Source organism: Varanus komodoensis, unplaced genomic scaffold, assembly GCF_004798865.1.
Source record: "Varanus komodoensis strain SLA01 unplaced genomic scaffold, ASM479886v1 scaffold24, whole genome shotgun sequence".
NCBI lineage: Eukaryota > Metazoa > Chordata > Lepidosauria > Squamata > Varanidae > Varanus > Varanus komodoensis.
This window is the reverse complement of record NW_025335641.1, coordinates 12540406-12560997: the sequence shown is the minus strand read 5'-3', so window position 1 is coordinate 12560997 and position 20592 is coordinate 12540406. Positions and strand designations below refer to the sequence as shown.

The 20592-nt window shown below is 46.0% G+C and overlaps 2 protein-coding genes across 7 annotated transcripts in view; both read right to left on the bottom strand.

The window, feature by feature from the left end:
* Positions 1-728: 728 nt before the first annotated feature.
* On the bottom strand, positions 729-9157 carry S1PR1 (sphingosine-1-phosphate receptor 1). 4 transcript variants are annotated; one of them, XM_044432520.1, is made up of 3 exons: positions 8898-9157; positions 8012-8642; positions 729-3787 (listed from the first exon to the last, which is right to left on the bottom strand). In XM_044432520.1, the coding sequence occupies exon 3, from the start codon at positions 3637-3639 to the stop codon at positions 2500-2502; it is 1140 nt and encodes a 379-aa protein (XP_044288455.1). In that variant the 5' UTR covers positions 3640-3787; positions 8012-8642; positions 8898-9157; the 3' UTR covers positions 729-2499. The 4 variants fall into 4 exon arrangements, with proteins under 4 accessions (XP_044288455.1, XP_044288456.1, XP_044288457.1 ...); XM_044432521.1 differs by having other exon boundaries at positions 8012-8181; XM_044432522.1 differs by lacking the exon at positions 8012-8642.
* Positions 9158-19041: 9884 nt separating this feature from the next.
* Positions 19042-20592, bottom strand: part of LOC123024528 (uncharacterized oxidoreductase ZK1290.5-like) — a 70335-nt gene continuing 68784 nt past the window's right edge. For all 3 annotated transcript variants that reach the window (XM_044432341.1, XM_044432340.1, XM_044432343.1), the window contains one exon: positions 19042-19658. Coding sequence is in view for 2 of the 3 variants with exons in the window: in XM_044432340.1 (XP_044288275.1) it covers positions 19557-19658 (102 nt within the window). In the remaining variant the exon portion in view is untranslated. The remainder of the gene's footprint in view (positions 19659-20592) is intronic.

Below are 20592 nucleotides of genomic sequence, written 5' to 3'. Positions count from 1 at the left end.
CCCAGACTGAATCATTAAGACTTCAAGTTGCCCACAAATATATAACCTACCTACACACAGAAGTCTACCCTATTATGGAAACGGCTCCGAACTCCTCAAAGGCAAGTCCTTTATGCACTGAGGATGTTTCCCACATGCTACAGCCCTGTGTAAAATAATCCCAGAAATGCACTGTCACATCATTCTGCTACGTGAAGAGAGCAGCTTTTAGTAAGGCCAAATATGTACTTTGAAAAGGATAGGTGTCATTTTTAACGACTCCAAATCAACTAATGCAGACTGCCCCAGCTGGCACACTCCAGTTGGACAACAACTCTCATCTCCAGCCAGCATACCCATCCTGGCTGGGCATGATGGGGGTTGCAATCCAACACACCTGAATGGCACTGGGCCTGGGGAATACTAAACTAATGAGAAATAGTTTGGTATAGGACTTTTGAAAAACGAGAACATTGTTGGCTGATGTTGTAGCTACATGTGCTTTTTATAGGGGTGTATGTGTCTCACCTCTTCCAATTTGAATGCTGCCTGGGTAAACAGGTGTTCAACATCTGATGCTCTTAATAATTTGTTCTACCCATTGTGTATGGCTGTTTATGTTGACCACATGAATGCATCTGCTTCTTTCATCATGGCAAATGTTGACCTGTCCTCTAGGCATAGAGATAATGTAACCATTTCCTAACTTCAGCCATAATAAAAATGTGGAGGAAGGAATAGTCATAATAGAACATGTACAAAAACCCCAGTTTATTAATGTTTAGAGGTCAATGAAGCTATGTGCAAATTGTAGAACCAAAGTCAGAAACATTTTAAATACTATTTAAAACAAAACATTGCACTGCAAATACTAGAAGGCCGAAAGTCTTTAGAAAAAGAGACACACGCAATTATAAATTCCATCAATATCCGCATATTAATCATTGATTTCTGCTACCCTGTACATTATTCCCACAGTAAACTTCTAAGCACTAGGGTCAGGGCCCACACATGGCTCATATCAGGGAGGGCACCACTGCTGTTCTGTGTCCATCATTTAGGGTTTGGGACCGTTCTAATACGAAGCATATCCTCATCCACTTTGTGAGGGTCCCTCCCCAAGGGAGAAGAGCGGTTCCTGCGCTTGTAATGGTTGTGTGGCAGAGGGTACACAGTCCCCCTCTTTCATGCCAAGCTGGGCCTACTAGAATAGCTACCCCTACACAGGTGCTCCAAGTACAAAGCCTTGTTGTCCCTTTTTGCATCTGGTCACCCCTGGAAGCAAGAGGGGGAAATGGGCAAATAATTTAAACTGTGGTCCATGTTGCAGTTTGGGATTAAAGGTAAGGTCCTAGATCCAAACAGACCGCAGATTACTGTTCTAGATATGGGACAGCAGCTATGCCTGTTAGCCCCTCTACACTTTGTACATGTTTAACCTGATTAATTCAGGTTAGTTATGCATACATACATATACACACAATAGAGATTGACACAGTAACAAATTACATTCAATAAACACAAAGAACACTTTCTGGGAACACTGACTGGCAGCCTATAAACACCTTTAAAATTATGAACTTTCTGGGATATGAAGGGTCTGGAGTATGGTGGAGTGGAATATAGATCCCTGGCTTCGTTGTACTCCCCACTCACATCTCTTTGTTCAATCTTCAAGGCTTGCAAATGTCCAAGTCTCATCTTTCGTCCTAAAACTATTTCTTAGGATCATGGTAAGGTTAAGCGAAACAATGGCTGTTGGATGGTATTTTGTATACTGAGGCGCTATAGAAATTCATAATAAACACACCATGTTATTGAGTAGCACATTTATCAAATCGATTCAGCTTCCAAGTTCAAACCACACTTCTGCTACTGCTCCAAACATGCCAAACCTAACTCAAGCACAGTCCCACTAAGTTCACGCAACTCTGATGACAGCAAGCAGCCTAGTCTTTGCTCCTCAGACTAACCCACTGCCCCCTTCCACGTCTAATTCCCATGGACTCTCAACCGAACATGCCCAAGTGCATTAGCACCTCAGCCAATCCTGAGCCAAAATCCTCAAGTCCTCTTTATCTCCACCCAGAATATAGTGGCACATCTGCTTCCCTGGCCTAGTTGTAGAAGGTCATCATTCAAAAACAGCAAGAACTTTGTTTCAGGGAGTTCACATTTGTTTTAGGAAGAAGAGAACATAGGAAGATGCCTTCTTTCCACCCCCAATGACACTCTCATTCAGAAATATGCTGGTTTACCAAGGTTCCAGTCTTTCAGAGTTAACGTCAGTCAGGAATGTTCCTAACAACCTGAAGCTGTCTCAGCACAAAGCCCACACACAAGCAGCTACCAGTGGGAAATATTTTCCAGTCGCACCATCCATCTGATGCTGTCAACGGCACGCTAGTAAGTGCCCACTTCCCACCTCAGAGTGATCTCTTTCCCCATAGCTCTCCTCTTTCAGGTAGGAGACAAGTGAGCAGCCTTTAAGGTTCTCATGCCTCCTCTTTGCAAGAACTCCTAAGAAGAGGAAGTGACATTACCCGAAGATACAATAGTCTCTGGAGAATCACCCTCATCTTTCTGCGGATGGGAGGAATTGTCTGACCGGCTTCGGCTAAACTCTATTCCTCCAATGATCGGCCTCTTGAATTTGGTCCCAGAATCTGTGGTGGGACACTTACAGCACCGCACAATTTTGAAAAAGGCCCTCCGCATCTCCTTGTTGGTTAGCGTATAAATGATTGGATTAGTAGCTGAGTTGAGAACTGCCAATACTAAGAAATACTCCGTTTTGAAGAGAATAGGGCAAGACTTGACTTTGCATTTCACATCTAGCAAGAAAAGGATGAACAAAGGAGACCAGCAGACAATGAAGACACTTAAAACGATGATCACCGTCTTAAGCAGAGCCAGAGATTTCTCTGAGCTCCGGGTGGCTTTGGCCGCGTTCTTCCGAAAGGTCAGCCGGCGGCTTCTTGTCCTTACCAAGATATAGATTCTGCAGTACAGAACCACAATGGACAGCAGGAGGCCAGTGAACACAGTGATGCAGAAGAGGATGTAATGCTTGTGGTAGAGGGGCAACACGGTCGAACAACTTGTTAGGAGACCAATGCAGTTCCACCCCATGATCGGGAGACCTCCTAATATCACAGAGATGACCCAGCAGGCACTGATGAGCAGGAATGAGCGGAAGCTATTGCTGCCATTGTGGAGTTTCATCTTCAGCATTGTAATGTATCTCTCGATAGCAATGGCCAGGAGGCTGAAGACTGAAGCAGACAATGCCACAAACATACTCCCTTCTCTAAGAAACCACTGGGCAGGGGTGAGCGTATAGGTCGTGGGCCCAGACAGCAAGAGGTTGGCAATGTAAGCCACCCCAGCCAGCAAATCAGAGAGTGCCAAGTTCCCAATGAAGTAATACATGGGTCTGTGGAACTTCTTGGTTTTCCAGATAGTCAGTAAGACAAATATGTTCTCCAGGATAATGAAGCAACATATGATGATAAAGACCACTGAAGTGGCTTTGATTTTAGTGTCCATGTTCTCATTCAGCTTCCCTGTGAAGTTGTAATGCCGCTTAATGATGGCGTGGTTGACATAGTCGCTGACTTCATTGAGGTTCTTCCCATGGGGGCTGCTGATAACATCCATGGTTGCAGCCTGGATTGCAGTTCTCCAGACAGCTGCCAAGCGGTGACTTAGGGCAGGAATGTCACCAGCTGTCCTTGGTGGCCGCAACGTCCCAATGTCTACAGCTCTAATGTCTATCACCTTCTGAGTGATCTCAAAAACCACAATCCTTAAAAGCAAGAGAGAGAGAGAGGCAGAACAGTTAGTTTTCAAGAATAATCACTTGAGTTTACTACAAGTCATCAACCAGCATTCTGAAACCCAAATACGAGATCCTGCAGATCAGCTGTGGTCAGAATTATGCAATTAAACACCAACAATGAAATCACTTATTTTTGCCTATTATTCAGATTTGACTGGGATCTAGCATAAGGAATAGTGGCTTATCAGAAATAACGACACTGATATTAGAGCCCAACATCATGATAGCAAAGAAGGAATAAAGGATCTTTCAAGTCACACCACTATCCGATCTAATCGCAGAAACTTTGGGCTTCTCTGCACATTGATGCATTTGAGACATGATGCTGAAGGAGAGCATTGCGATTACCCTGCACCAAGAGAAAGATGAACAAGTAGGTCCTAGATCAAATCAAGCCAGAGCTTTTCTTAGAAGCAAAAATGACAAAATTAAAACTCTCCTACTTTGGGCACATCATGGAAAGGTAAAACTTTCTGAAGAAAACAGCCATCGGAAAGTCAAAGAAAAAGAAGACCAGATATGACTCAATTAGGGAAGCCACAGACCTGAATTTGGAAGAGCTGCGCAGGGCTGTCAGAAATAGGGCATTTTGGGGGACTTTCATCCATAGGGTTGCCATAAGTTGAAGACAACATGAGAACACAGAATGTCATCAAAAGGGCACTCTAGACCTGTTTTTCTCCTTCTCCTGCATATCACCACAAAGCACTAAAAAGGCTATTGATGACAATCTGATTTACTTCAGACGAGACCCGTGGCTCACGAAGACACAGGGGGCAATCAGGAAGGTTTTTTCAGAGGGGTCACTGGTAAGTCTGAGACACCGCACGCAGGTGAACGCCTGTGCATCCTTCCTCTCACCCATCTCCTTCCCTGCTCTTTTCACCCCAAACGCCCAGCAGACCAAGGATTACCCCCCAAGAATTCCCCACCCTGTTGCTGCAGTGCAGTTGGCCATCCAGAAACAAGTGGGAGGGAAGGAAAAGCAGAGAGCCATCACAGCCTATTGCCATGGGGCAGCAGTGACAAAGGGGCACAGGGGAAAAAGTGCAAGATGAGGTACTGCCAAACCCCGGTCCCACCACTGACATCACAACCATGCCCCCAGCATCCTCCCTCCAAGAGACCAGAACTTACTGCTATGAGGGAAGTACCTGGAGGTCATAGCCGTCGTAAAAATAACACTGCATTTCCCTGTTCACAGAAAAAGCAGGAGAAGCAACTTAATGGTGTGGGACCACCACTGGATCGGGACAATGTCGTGAAAGGGCTCCACAAACCTCCTTCAGCAAAGAAGGGTCATCAGAGCACAACAACTGCCTTGTGTAGAGAAGCACCTTCACACTTTAATGCTCAGACCCCTGAGGTCCAGACACTCTCTCAGTTTTACCCAGGATGCACCGATTTCTACTCTATCAGCCTAATTGCTCAGTTTGCAATCAGATCACAGCAGAACAATTACAGCTTCTGTCTTGATTAAAATGGCTCACTTATGACAATGTGATGAATGCAATCATTAAAAAACCTGCATAAACCCATCTGCTAAAACAGAATACCCAAAGAGTGTCAGACGTATTTCAAACACACAAAATGAAAATGACTCTTTAAACAAGTAAATGAGAGGAAATTGGAATTGTGGAGAATGCTGAGATTTCATCTGCTCTGAGGATTTCCCACCTACTTCCACATAACAGTAGAAGACCTCCGTAGATGACAACCTTAAGCACAGAAGTCCCAATGAATTCAATGATTCCCCCTCTCCAAGTAAGAATGTATAGGATTGCAGCCTAAACTATATCTTAATGCTTCAAGCTGCCTTTTATAGATGGTTCAGGCTGGAGAAGAAAAACTGTTTCTTGATTCCATATCTACTAAACACTCAGGTTAGATCTGAACCACTTCGTAGGGGAAAGGAAGGTGTGCGATTAGTAAATGGGGGAAAGTTCTTCCTTAGCATCAATACAGACATGAACCAAAGTTGGGTTGGTTTAAAAAAAAACCAGAGATGTCCCTTACCATTCCCGTGTCTTTTTCCAAGCTTTCACATCTCTGGAATTGAAATCAGTACAACCAGAGAAAAAGTAAGAGTTGAAAGAAGTCCTTCCTGAGCATTTATAATTGGGCAGGAAAAAAGAGAACAAATTGGTTTTTGGCTTACAGTCCTGTGTGCAGTTTGGAGGTTGGTCTCTCATTGACAAGCAGCCTAACTTGTCTGCCTGCTGAATTCCCCATGAAAAGGTGAAGTATAAAAGCAGGTATGGAACCAAGACTGAGCACAAAGGTATTCAAGATATGGCAATGTTTGGTGTAGTCAATTACCTTGACAAGGCAAGCCAGGTTAAAAACTTCAACTTAATTATTCAGAGAAAGGAGGTGAGATAAATAATGTACCCTTCATTCAAGACTCTTAAAGCTTATTTTAGCTTCACTTATTAGGTAGGGTAGGGTCGAAAATACTGACTTTCACCCAACAATACACAATGAGCTTGATCACAGACAGCCAATTCATGCATACATATTTGCACTTAGACACAACATATTTAGCTCTTATGTGTAGTCAACCTATCCCTGACTTATGGAAACCCTATGAATGAGCACCCTCCAAAATGTCCTCTCCTTGATGACCCTGCCCAGGCTGACTTCAAGGCTGGGAGTAAGTCCATCTCAAAATCACTCCTCCTTTTCTTCTTCTGCCTTCCACTTTCCCTAGCATGACTGTCTTCTCCAGTGAGTCTTGCCTCCCCATGATATGCCCAAAGTTTAACAGCTTCAGTTTACAAGCATTTAAATGCCAAACAGTAAGTAGAAAGTAAACATTCAAATGACAGGGTTGCACTACATTAAGCATGGAATCAATTACTGCAACATATATATGTGTGTGTGTGAGCGCAAACACACACATGTGCATGCATCAGGCCTTCTCTTGTTCTATGTTTAGCAGCGCTAAACAAGCATAGGCTCATTTCAACTTGAGCACTTTTTTCCCAAACTATGGATCAGATCTGAGATGGGCTATTGAATCTGAATGGTTTCCTACCTCCACAGCCAGCACTTTAACCACTAGGCCACAAGGAATGTTCCTTTTGATTGTGAATATATCAGGAGACTGGGCTCTTGTATAGCCTGGAGCAAGAACCTCCGTAGATGTGAAAAAGCAGAGGAATGAGACTTGGATTGGGAATTGCGATTGTGTCTGTCTCCAGGTCAGCCTTCCACACATTGTGAGAAAGTTCTCAACACATGGTGTATGCACATGAGGCTATTTTGCCTTTTGCACAAAGCATCTCTGCGTGAACATGTGGGAGAACTGCAGATTTCCCCCTCCCGGCGCATACACAGAAAGTTGGCTCAGGGCTATAGATGAGAGTTTAAGCATAGATCACAGTAGGATATAACTGAAAAAGCTCCAAAGAAGTTTCGGTCTTGCTGCTCCAAATGCACTCTTCCAAAGTCAAACCCTTATGACAATTTAGTCCATATGATTAATGATGAGAGAGGAACACACACACACACACACACACACACACACACAACACTCTAATTGATTTTGTCGGGGATGTGATAGCTAGAGGATAGAGGTTGCTCCAAAATATTCCAGGAGGCAGAGAAAACCAAAGACATCAACCAAACTGCACGGATTGAAAGTTGCTTTTGTCCCATTACGTGGCAACACTTTCAACTGAGCCTGAAATCAAAACCCCCATCTCTTGGATCCTCCAATATGCCCAGCTGTAACCCTGTCCCTTCAACATCCCATCTCAAGTTTTCTTCCAAATTCCTCAGAAGAGGGAAATACGGGTTTTTAAAAAGAAACAAGACCCTCCTGTTCTGTGCAGCGCACAAGTACCACTGAAGCACCCAATCACTGCTTCCAGTCATCTCCTGCCAAGTAAATCAGGGGAGCTCTCTAGAGCTTGGAAGGGAAAAGCTTCCCACGCAAAAAAACCTCACATGTTTTTTCACCAAAGGAAACCTTTCTGCCTTGAAAAAGAAGTGTTCTGCCTCTCTCCGCATGCAGCTTAAGTATTTTGTTTAGGTCACTTCAGAAGATCCCCAACTAATAAATTACCTATTCTCCAGCAAGCTCTCCTTGGTAGATTAAGCAGAGTATTTGCATAACCAGCAAATCCCCCAGCCTGCGCTATGGGGATAAAGTTAAGGCATTGCCCTGGTCTTCAGCTCTCTTCTCACCTTATTAATTATGTTAATCCTCCGCTGTCCCGCAGCCTATGCACACATATTCAGAGATCACCCTCTCGGTCAATTCTGTGCCATCAGCCATGAGAACTGATTTCACTGGAGCCTTCGAAGTTAGCCTCCGGGGGTTGTGTTTTTATATGCAAGCTCATTTTATCAGTCGCCTGCAACATCAGAGAACGATTGGCACGGGTGAAACAGTCGTCGGAAATCAAATACCAGAGACAGTCTTTCCTATCGGCTCAGCCAGAACCCTCCCAAGCAGAGGCCGTTCACACGTTCGGTTACGAGGCGCGAAGTCCAGAGACAAGTTAGCGAACTCGCCTCCCACGCTCTGTCACAGCAGTCTTGGGGACTTTACTGCACCGGATGAATGCAGCTTACTCTCGAGCAACTGCTTCTCCGTTCCCGTCAGTTTCTGTCGGGCGGCTTAAGTTTTCCTGACTAGTAGCAACAACTGCGAAGAGGGCTGAAGGCTGCAATTTTTACGCGCACTTTGACTGAACACGGTGGGACTCATTCTCAGTCAGCATGAGCAAACTTGCACGCACATGCACGTCTAAGTCATAGCCCGTTCCAAAGACCCTCCGATTCCGTGCGGTCGGCCAGTCGGATTCCCACGTTACTAAGAAAGAAAGAAAGTCGGGCTTGCCACTAGGCGTGAACTCAAAGCGGGGAGTCGCTACAAGCGATCACACCTTTAACAAAACGGAGCTGCAGGACACCCGATCCTGCCAGGCACGCTCGCACTCCAAATGCCTCCTTCCAAAAAGAAGCCGTGTGAGACGGGGGCTTCAACCCACGCCGCAGCCGCCCCCCCCCCCAATCCTCCAGCCCGCGCCCGATCTTCCAATGGCCACCCCAACCCCGCTTCCCTTACCTCGCTCAGGCAGGACGCTGCTCCCTCTCCGGAGGCATCGCCCGGCCCGCAAGCCGGCCCAAGTCGCGTAACAAAAGCCGGGCTGCCTCCGCGGCTCATTTAAAACGCCCCCCTTGGCAAAGGCCAGCCTGGGAGTTTCCGGCGATTCTGCTCCTCCAGAGGGCCACTTCTTAACTCTTGAGCAGCCGCGGGCCGGCCGCGGAGAGCGAGGCGGGGGGCGCAGCGGGACGGGGCGCGCGGGGCCGGTGGGCTCGCCGCCCTCTCTCTGCAGCCCGCGTGGCGCTTGCCGCTTCGCAGGCGGGCGGCGGCTTCTGCCGGGCGTGGCCTCGACACCTGTCCCTTTCCCCGCCGGGCGGCAGCGGAGCGGCTCTGGCGGAAAAGTTGTGTCTGGGCTGCTCCGGCGCTGGAGGGGCTTTTATGCGCAGCGTGCCCACACCGGCGCGAGAAGGGGGACCGGATGCGTGGTGCGGCGCCAAGCCGCTGCCCGAGGGCCCTCCTTGCAGCAGTGTCTCGGCCTAGCCAAGGGAGGCTCTTCCAGGCCCCCGGGCGGCTTGCCAACTCTTTTTGTCTGGCTGTTGCTCCCGTGCGCTCCCTCCAAGCGGAGCCGCAACTGGGCCTGCCAATCGCTATGCCCTGGGCCTTTCCGTAGGTCACCTGCTGCTGCTAACAGCGTGCACCCGACCATGGAGTAACTTGCAAGCCCCATTCATTTCAGCGGGTTTTCTCAAAGTAGGACTAACACGGACACAGCTCCTAGGAGCGAGCCAAGTGTGTGCCGTTCTAATGGCTGCAAGATCAAACTGGTGTAAAAAGCTCCAGAGGGTGCAGGGGAGCTGGCAAACCCACATGAAAGGAGAGGAAAGAGAGAGGGTGCGGGTATCATTTGATTACTTAGTCCTTGTTGACTGGCAACTTAATGTGTGAACTGCCTTTTCTTGGAGAGCGCTGCTTCTGAAGGATGCCATCGGGTTCCTGGGAAGTTCTGCCAGTCATGCAACCTTCCCTACAGCTCAGCAATGGAACACGTGTGCATTGTTGACTTGGTGGCTTTGCATTTTAAAAGGAGGCACTTGAAGTGTGAGGGTGCCACAGACACAAAGTTGGTTCTGCAGGCTCATTTGTCCAAGTGAGGGTGGCTGCTTGTAGCAACTCCCTGCTTGGAGTCCACCCCTGGTAGCCAGCCAGTGTGGTGTAGCGGTAAAGAGGGTGAGGCTGGGACCCGGGAGATCTGGGTTGTAATCCCCATTCCACCTGGCCATGGAGCTAACTGAGTGGCTTTGAGCCAGCCACGGACTCTCAGGGCAACCTACTTCACAGGGTGGTTGTTGTAAGGATAAGATGGGGGAGAGGAAAATTATGCAAGCCATCTCGAGTTCCTTGCAAGGAAAAGAAGGTGGGATATAAATATAATAAAGTAGGACAGATGCAAGTTTCAATTAGGGCACTGCAGCTGAAGTCCCTGGTTCTGCCCCCATGGGAGCAGCCTGGTTGTTTGAATCCTCTAGCTATTGACATCCTCGACAAAACCCATCAGGGTCCTTTTTGCTCTCAACTTTAATCATGTAAGCTAATCAAACAAATTGGCTAAGGACAATTGTGTTTAGGGCAACTAGACTTGAAAGATCTTCAGGGATCATTGCACCCAGACCAGCCGTCTGGGCCTTTTACAGTAGTTTGATTGTGAAGACATTAGTCATACACAGCATTGCCAACTCCGAGTTTGTTTGTATGCATTGTCCAATGTCAGTCCTAGCTGGAGTAAAACCATTGCAATGATACATCCTGAAGGTTGCCCACTGTAAGTTACTGAAAGGCCAAATTTTCCGAGCATGGAGAAAGGCACCATCAGCAGTTAATCAAGCCTTGCACTTCTAGCTGCTTGTATGAGCATAAAAAAGAAATTCTGGCCACCCTAATGAAGCCAAGCCCAAGCCCCTAGAAGGACCTCAAGAGGGGCACAGTGGGGTACCCCACAGGCTGTATCAGGCCCATGGCCTGGAGGTTCTGTACCCCTACTTTACGGAATCTCTGTTAATAGCATATTTCCTGTTGCATCTTGCTTCACAGCTGCACAGTTCTGCGTATTCGTGCAGCAGATTCGAGTTCTACCTTTCAGCCACATACAGACTCACCTAGAAAAGGTGTGAAAGCAGGTGGTGAACAGCAAAGGGCATTTCTCTGAACTGCCATCTCCTTGATTTGTGAGACAAAATGGTTAACAGGGGTAACAGGGGACCCTATGCGCTGCCTCCAGGAAGCTTTCCTTAGGGGGGGGGGGGGGGGGGGAGGTGAGAAATGTCATGCTATGCACAAGTGTGCAGGACCACAGAAATAATTCAGTAGCAGTTGCACAAATAAAGGTGTGTTTTTAAAGCCCCAGCGCTGTTGCTGAAAGCCTTTTTTCAGGCAGTGTGTCTCCTGAGGGGAGTGCTAACTCTCCCCTCCACAATGCTGCAAATCTCCCCCCCCCCCGAAAAATCACCCTGGGGTGTCAGTGGAGGACTTTCAAAACCCAAGTGTGGTAGAGGAGGACTGATTTCCAGCAGGGGCAAATGTGTGGGTGGCCCTTACGCCCCGACCCGTCATAAAAGCTCAAAGGCACTGGAAGCATTCGCATCATGCAAAGCCACCCTGGCAACAAGCCACAGTGGGCTGGTTATAGTGCCAGCAACCCACAGTTTACCCGACTCAGCTGAGCTCTCTCTAGGCTGGTGTCCCTCTCCCCATTCCTTGGTGTTATTGTATGATTTATTTAAGGTCGATACCACCCAACAGCTGAAGCCTCGTGGGCAGTTTATAACAATCCATTAAAGCACAATCGAACATGCACTATGCAATATAAACACATTGCATTATTCTTTACACAGGTATTCCTGGGGGTATCCCAGGAGGCACCATGGGAAGGCAAAATTATCCTCTCACTCCCAATGGCGATCATGAGCCATTTTAGCCCCCCACCCCCACCCCACCCCCATGGATGCTGTTTCCTTTACACTTTTCCTCCTTTGAAGCCGGCCGACAAGGCCGCTTCTGTGATTCCCTGTTTGACAGCAACAAAAAGTCCCTTCAAAGTGTCCCAGTGGCCCATTGGAGGGACCGTCCATATTAGCAAGTCATTATTTTATTATTGTTGTTCCTCTTAACTTTTGAAAATGCTTGCAATTTAAACAACAAATGAAGTTGCCCCTGCCTGGGCATCTGTAGACTTTTGCAGCTGCAGAGCTGCAGGCCTCGGAGCGCCAGTGGGCCAAGCTGAAGGTGCAGCCTTCAGGCAAAGTCCTGAAGGAACCCACCCGAGGCATTGCCCCGTAGAGGCAGCAGGCAAGCCGATTTTTCCCTTTGGTTATACCTGACAGCTGTCAAAAGAACTCATTTCGCATTTTTGCATGCTCTTGAGATAGAAGAAAAGATCATGCTCCTTTGTTCAACGGGGATTTAGAAAGGGGTAAAAACATGTTTTGGCAGGAAACACCATTGCACAAGACAGGCAATTCTATTCTTAGTGGCAAGTATTTGCAAAAATTAAGAGGGACAGAAGCCATTCTTTAAAATACCCGGCAACCTCAGGCAGGCCCCCCAAGGTTCCACTGGGACCAGTCGAAAAGGGGAATGTGCAAACTGGCTGGACAAAGTGATCTCATATCTGAAGTTTTTTTAAAATACTTTAAAGGGTAGAAGATAGCCCCCCCCCCCCCAAATAGCTCACAATCACAACGAGGGGTTGCGGGGGTGGGCAGAAGCCAGTGCCAGCCATTCCCAGTGCCACTCGGGCATTTTTGGGACAGCTAGCATGGTGATCATCCAGAAGCCATTTGGCAAAGCAACACAACGGCCCATTATGGGTACAACCACCCCTGCAGCATCATGCCCATGAACAAGCCAGAGGAATCCAGCCTGGGTTCACACAACACCCCAACTCATAACGGGCAGTTGTGTCTTACACACCCGGCCAGTACCATTTCCTGTGCCTGAATATGACACAGAGGGAGGTACTGTACCCTGCCTAGTCTTTTCATCCATTGTGCACTTTGGGACAAAGACTTCTTTCCAGTGGCTGCAAAATGATCTCAGTACTATTCTGGTCCCAGCACTGTGTGCATGTATGCCAGGTATGGCTGAGCAAAGGAATGGGGCAAAGCCTACATCTCTCCTACTCCTGGCTATGCTTTTCATTTGGATCGTGGCAATTATCACTTGGCAGTAATTGCTATTCCTTTCACCGTGGCTGATAACCTCAAGTAACACACACAAAGCAGTAGCTAACAGCATGTGGAGAGAGCAAGCGAATAACCAAGCAAGCAGCCAAGCATCCAGCCTCCCCCCATAGCCTGGTACCCTTCCAATAACTGTGGACTACAACTTCTACCAGCCCCAACCCATGGGACCAACAGCCAGGCATGATGTGAATTGCAGTCCAAAACATTTGGAATTTTCCTTCCTCCTGCCTGTCATTTTTTTCCAAGGTGGGCGACTTGGAAAAGTCTCTCCAGATGTTTTGCGACAGCAATCCCTAACAGCCCTCAAAGTTGGCTATGTTGGACAGGGAAGATGGGGTTTGTAGGCCAAAACATCTGGCCAGTTGTGAGTTGCCCATTCCTCTTCTGTTACCAGCCGAGATGATGGCTTCAAAGCACAGCTTTGTTTTGCTGCACATTTTGCTAGGCTACATCCCAGCCACTGCCTTAATGTTCTTGAAAACCATTTGTATTTTAATGTGGTGTGTACCACTCCGGTTTCTTTTGGCATGGAGCACTTTATAAAGCTAATCAACAGGAGAAGCAGCCATTGCCTTCTTGCCCTCCGGTGCCAGCTCCTGGCCTGGAGGAGGACTGCCACGAGCCACGATGCCTCTGTTCCACACCAGCCCGACGCCTGGATAGAATGAACCTGCTTGGCATGTAGGAGGGCTCACATTTTACTCCACCTCCAGTTTTCAAGATGGTACAAAAGGCCAGCACCTGGAAATGTGATGATGCTACTTCCAGTTAGTTATTGGACTAAACCTGTATTTCCAGGGCACAAATTCCTTATAGTAATTGTCATAAGCTGTAAAGTCTGTGTGTCTTAAATAGCCTTATTTTTTAAAAGGGATGTATGGACAGGGGAGAGGGAAGCATTTGATTTCGGGGGGAGGGGGGATTCAGGCACAAAGATTAACAGGTAGTGAGAGACAAAGGACATGGGGGCAAAAATTCAGCTAATGCAGGGATCAGATGCAACACAGATAATCATGGCCCCTGAATCTTTACTTCAGTAGGAGTCCAGGGTCAGCAGGGTGGTGGGCTTCCCAGAGATCTAGGGCTCCAAATGAGAGATGGGGTGCTCCAGCCCTCGTGGGCCATGCCCTAACTGATGCAACTTTCCGAACGGCTGCCTGAGTTCCTCTGTCCTGTCTTTTATGGTCATTCCAAGAGCAGGGATTGCTTTATCGAGAGCTTTTGGAACAAAAACGATAGATGGGCACACAGCCCGAGCTGATAAAAAGTAGCTTCTTGTATGCCAATTCTTTGGTTCCTTCTAATAATTTGCCCAAGTGGGAGGATGTTTCAGTGCAGTATTTCAGGTTGTACCAGAGACTTGTGATTGAAGTGTTTCTTTCAGGATTCACCCCAGCGTGCAGTCTGGGTAGATCAGCCTGTTGGACTCTCAGTGACTTTTAAGGAACCCAGTGGTGCATAGAAGAAAGCACTGGGGCAGACATCCAAAGCCCCAGGCAGGAAATAAGCAGATGTGTCCCCAGACAGGACCACATACCAAAGCAAAATGAGAAACATTACCATGTAACCTTTATAGCAGACCTCTTTCAAGGGCTGGATTCCATTTTGGAGCAGTTCTTGTTCTGTTAAATGGATAGCTATGCTGGGCTCTCTTTTCGACAGCCAACATTATCAGGGACAAACAAGGAAGTCCACTGCCCTCACACCACCTGCATTGTCTTCAAATCTTTTAATTCTTCCTGAGAAGCATCACAAAACAACAGGACAAGCTAAGCCTCTGACAACTCTATGCTCCAGTGAAGGATGAAGCCAAAGATAAGCAGGGCAGGTTAAAAAGGCCTGTCATATTTTAGCTTAAAGCTCTTACTGCTAGTACCTAAGCCTTGGAGAAGCACTTTACCCTTCTATAACGGGGAAGAGAAAGCACAAAGCCAGGAGCCTGCTAAATGTTTGGGGGAAAGATGAGGTGGAGAAGGAGGTGTGGCCCTATGGGAAGCCCCAGTGGCAAGAACTTCATCTCTGGGGCTGGGATTCCACACCCCAGCTTCACACTCTAAAACACAGATGGGGAATGTGTGAGCAAGTATTGCCCAGCATTGCCTGTGGTCACAGGGCTGGTGAGAATTGCAGTCCAGCCATATCTGGAGGGCTGCTTATTCCCTGCCAGTGTTCCGAAACATTCCCCATCACCATTCCCCTGGATGGAACCATTAAGTCCAGAGTCCAAAAATATCTAACTGCACCACTGAAAAACATCATACACTGCTCCCCATTAACTAGTACAGTTTTTAAGAAGAACCTAGGATAATATCTAATGTTACATTTATGTAGAGTAGACTCACTGAAATGAACAAGGCTTAAGTTGGTCATGACTAACGTAACCCCCATTAATTCAATGGCTGTACTCTGTGTTGGACTAACATTGTTTACTGCCTCCAGAAAGGAACTGCCATCTTACTGCTTGGTGTAACTGACTACTACAAGCCATAACCACAGGACATTAATATCATGCATGAGCTTCAGGCGGAAATTCCTGTTCTGTTAAATGGATAGCTATCCTGGGGCTCTTTTCAACAGTCAACACAACAGCACAGCTAACTTGTGCATGTCTTTCTTTTTTCCACTACCAGTTTCAATAGCAGCACACCCTTTTCTGAATGACTCATGAAAGGCAACATGATCAAGTACCCTTAAGCAACAGGTATTCATATTTAGATTCGATATACATAGGAGTTAAGTTCAATTGCAACTGTCAGAGAATAATTTGAGGAAACCCCTTTGCAACTGCCTCACAATCGCAGGCTTTATATGTTTTGCTAAAGGAAGTGAGCTAAAGGACTGAAAACAAACCATTTTTTCCTTTCTTTGTGAGCCTTATAATTAGGTATCCTACCTAGGATTAATGTGAGGTGCATTCTTACAATTGAAGGGGAAAGATTGGCCAAAAGGGTTTGGTAAATAGATACAGAGATTTTATTTTTTGGTAATGCACTGAAGTTCACCCTGATGTGGTCATGACTGAAAAAGAGGGGCTATGCTGTTGGGACCAAAAGCAGTGTTAAGACGCTCCTCCAAACGAAATGGGAAGAAACAGGGATGTGTGAGCCTTAGTCTTGAACATTCAGGAAACTCTTTAAGAGTTCTTAGGAGCACGTAAAACAAAACTCTGATTCTATTCGTTCTTTGCCATACACACAAATGGCCATTCAAACATAAACATCTTGCTAACGTTTTCAACTATGCTGCTTTTAATCTGGAGATAAAACTCAGAAAAGGAGCAGAGGATGGATTCATCTTTAAAGAGCATGCACCCACTTCAAGGTTCTTCTCCACACTGTAAGAACACCTTTGACTGCTAGACTGAAAGTCTCTCAGAAGTGGCATAGAGAATGAAGCAGCACAGGCTTACCCAAAACTGGAGAAGGATGAACTCAAGACTGAGCATTTCATCCCGTACAAGAAGCCAAAATGCTTCTGCAGTCCTACACCTGCTTTCGAAAAACTATTTTATTTATTTTTTATTTTTTTTATTTATATCCTGCCTTTTTCCTACAAAGGGCTCAAGGCAGCTTACATTATCTCTCCTCCTCCATCTTATCCCCACAACAACAACCCTGTGAGGTAGGTTGGGCTGATGCTTTGGGGCAGATTGTGAGATCACTGGAAATCCTTGTCATCACTCCTATGACAGCTGCAGGAAAGGAGCAGCCATGTTCAGCTTTGAAAAGAATCAAAACTTCCCAGTGGAACATTGTCAGACTGAACATCTTGGCAATGTGGCCTATTAAAAATGGGTGGCTAAAGAAATTCCACATGTTAATCATCAGACCATGGAACTGCTTGCCAGACTGAAGGAAAGATGGACCAACATTTCTTACAAAAGATTGCCTCAGTGGAGGAAAGGGCAGGTAGAGGCCACACATCTAGTCTCCCAGTGCAAAGGTGAGGTGTACCTGCATTACCTCTTCCTAGCCTATTTCATTGCCCATTTGCATTTTCCAGGCAGTCCTCCAGAAGAGAAGCAGCTTTGCTTTGGAAAGCTCTGTGCTCAGAACAAACAAACATGGAAGTCAACTGCCCTTTCCCACAGAGCCTTTTCTCAGCTTTGGTGACGTGGCTTATAGTCCTCACACCACCTGCATTGTCTTCAAATCTTTTAATTCGTCCCAAGAAGCATCACAAAACGACTGGGCAAGCTAAGCCTCTGACATTTTCAGTGTTTTCTACAGTTCAGTAAGGTGCTCCATAGACCTTTCTCATCCTCCTCCTCTTTTCTTTTTCTCCAGTCCTTGGAGCTGGACAATAGGAGTACTGTTTGCTTTTGACCCAGCTTTTGTGCTGTGCTATTGACCATTTTTAAAGTATTTTGTTGCGGTTCCCGATCTGTAATAATTGAGATATGGATTTGCGTCTGTACTTGTATTTGCAGGCTCATGCTGGTGTGTTTGCAGCAGATAACCGACTCCAACCCCCCCACTCCCCAATCACTATATTGTATCTGTTTTTGCCTACCTCAGCCCCTGTTTTGCGCATGCCTCTGGCTGGTGGATCTATGGATTCTAGTAAAAAGAAAAAGTAGATCCCATCAACCTGATACAGTATCTGCTGACCACTACTCTTCGCAATCCAGGGCAGAAGTCAGGAAACACCAATTGGTGATGTTTCTTGGAGAAATGTGTCTCAGTATCACACATTATACCTATGCTGCAGTAAATATGAGTACTGGAATTTCTATGCTGCTACAAAAAAAGCGAGTTTGCTCTTGAAGCCAGCCTACTATACATTCAAATAAGGAAGTTTAACCCAAACCTTACACAAACTTTGTTCTGCTTGTTGTAGGGGAAAGCATGCCCTGCGCCTCCTCTCATTCCTTGGTTCTTCCTAGTAAGTAGTCTACCATTTTAAGTCAGTTCTGAACATCCCCGTTTCCTCTGATCCCCTGGAAAGAGCTAAATACTGTCCAGTTTTTGAGGAATAGCACTTAGAAACACACTGGCATGGTTCTAGAATGCGACTTTGGAAGACTTGGTGATCTCAGTGCAGCAAACCAACATGTTCTCAGCAAAACAAAGGCGTATAGAAACACACTCAACCAAGCTGATCCTGGAAGTGCCAAGGATTAGATGTGGTCTTCCCAGAGCACACTTGCAATTACTCTACAGAGGGAAAGTTCAGGGCACAGCTTGACATGATTCGGGAAAAGTGAAAGATGTGAATGACAGGACACAGCTGGGCCTACTATGCTAGTTTGTGGTCTGGTAGTGAAGTCTATTGTATATCTGAAGTAATTTTAGGGAAGAATAGATGTCCTCTGCATCGTCTCCTACAAAACAGAAGGGCTTATTTATTTATAGAAAGAATTCCAGGGCAGAGGGGCAACCTTACCTAGGTGAACCCTGTGCCTCAATTGTACAAAGAGCAGAGAATCATTGTTCAACCAGCTCAACATTGCTACTGTATATAAGCAGCAAAAACTACTTTTTTGAAAGGACTCAGACATGTGCTCCTTAAGGAGACCTGGCTTGGGGTGTGGAAGCCTCCCAGCACCTGCAGTGGCCGCAGATGACAGCCAGCTGCAAGATCCCTTTCACTTTACATCACTCTTCTTGTCCCTCATCAGACTGCTCCCTTTACCACTGCAGCAATGTAATACTTTCCTTGCGTTTTGCTAGGAGAAACAAGGAAAGTCTTTGTTTTGTTTGGAAAAAGCAAAATCAAGAAAGCCTGGCAAGGTGAAGGTGTGACTGAGTGCCTGTGGCAACAGCACTCGTGCGGCCTCAAAAAGATCTTGAAGCATATCCGACTACAGTTGCTTTCGAGGTCTGAGGTCACGACAGACACCGTAAGCTTTTTCCTACATGCTACCTTGTTAACAGGTCATTCTGTCTGCACCCAACCTGTTGCTTTATCAGAAGATTCAACAGAACTTTCATGCTTAAGGGATTTTTTATTTTTATTTTATTTTTTGAGGGGGAGGTTAATTGCCAGTAAAATTGGAATACAATGATATAATAAAGGCATCTTTATTAAACTGATTCTAAATTCTAAACTGATTTAGAATGATCAATTAACTGAAAGAAGTGTATGTGGACAACACCTTAAATGAGGCAGACCACTGAATTTTCATAGTGTCCGATGACAAACTCCATTGTGCATCCTTGGCTAGAAATCAGAGAGCTGTACTGTCTTTGGCCATGTAAGTTTTACTCAGCTGTAGCTGAGCTGCATAATGACTCACCATTTCCCGAAATATATTTAGTGTGCTTGGAAGGTGGGAACATTAGGCTGCCTAAAATAATTTTTTAATAAGTTTTGTGCAAGCAGCTTTCAACATGTGTCATTTGCATCTGCTCAGAATGCATTCAAGCAAAATGGCAAGACAGACTTGAGGCAGTCCGAAGACCATGGCTTTGAGCAACTGCCATCTGCAGCAATCTTAAGATCATCCTTTCCATAATGGGTAGGTAAGGTGGATCAGTTTTTTGTTGATGTTCATTGAGTCTAAACATTCCATGTCTTCCCTTCTGAGCCTAAAATCAAAGACCTAAAAAGAAAAAAAAGGAGAATGTTAGAACATATAACTATGCTCACTGAAGACCGGCAATAGGTCCATTCCCCCCCCCCATCCCCTCCCCACTACCCAAGATTTCACGGCAACTTTGAAGAGTGATGCCCATTTCAAAGCCCATTTGATGAGAGGTAACACAAGGATAAAAGAATTCTGTGCATATAATATGATAGGCAAGAACCAGTGATGGAAGCACATTTAACCATCCTGAATAGGATTGCTTTTTTGTTGTTGTTGTTGCCTTCCTTACACAAGAAAAAAACAGATAATGGAGGAAGAAATCAGTGTTGCTGAGACACCTGGATGATTTTATAAGCCTTCTCCTAGGCTCATTGCCTTCGGTCTACAGCTTTCTTTTCACTAGTGCTTGCCCTGATCACATTATGGGAACCATCAGCAGGAATGAAAAAATACTTCTCTACAAGCAGCAAAAATGTGTATTACTTCTAAAAGTGTGCCAACTGTGATACGCCACAATCAAGACAGGACACAGTGCATATGTGCCAGGTATTGACTGTGGAGAGCCACAGTGATATCCAGCTCCTTTCAGGCCACTGAACAGATATCTGTACAGCAATGGTAAAGCGAGCTTTACTAAGAATTTCACACAGCCATGCTACAAGGCTGTACCAACAAATTCATGTTCTCCCTCAGAGATACAGAATTTTCCAGAAGCTTCAGAAGTGTGCTAACAGATCAAATACAGGTCTTCCAAATTACATGTCTTCACTGAAACCCATAAAAGAATGAAGCTGTGTTTAACTTCCACAGGACATTTAAAGAAAACTGGTTCATACTCCCAAGATATAAACGTGCTCTCAGAAGATTTGACAACTTGCAAACCTTGTTTACATCAACAAGAAAACTTCCATCCAAAAGCAGAGCTTTGAAAGGAGTTAACATTGCTAGT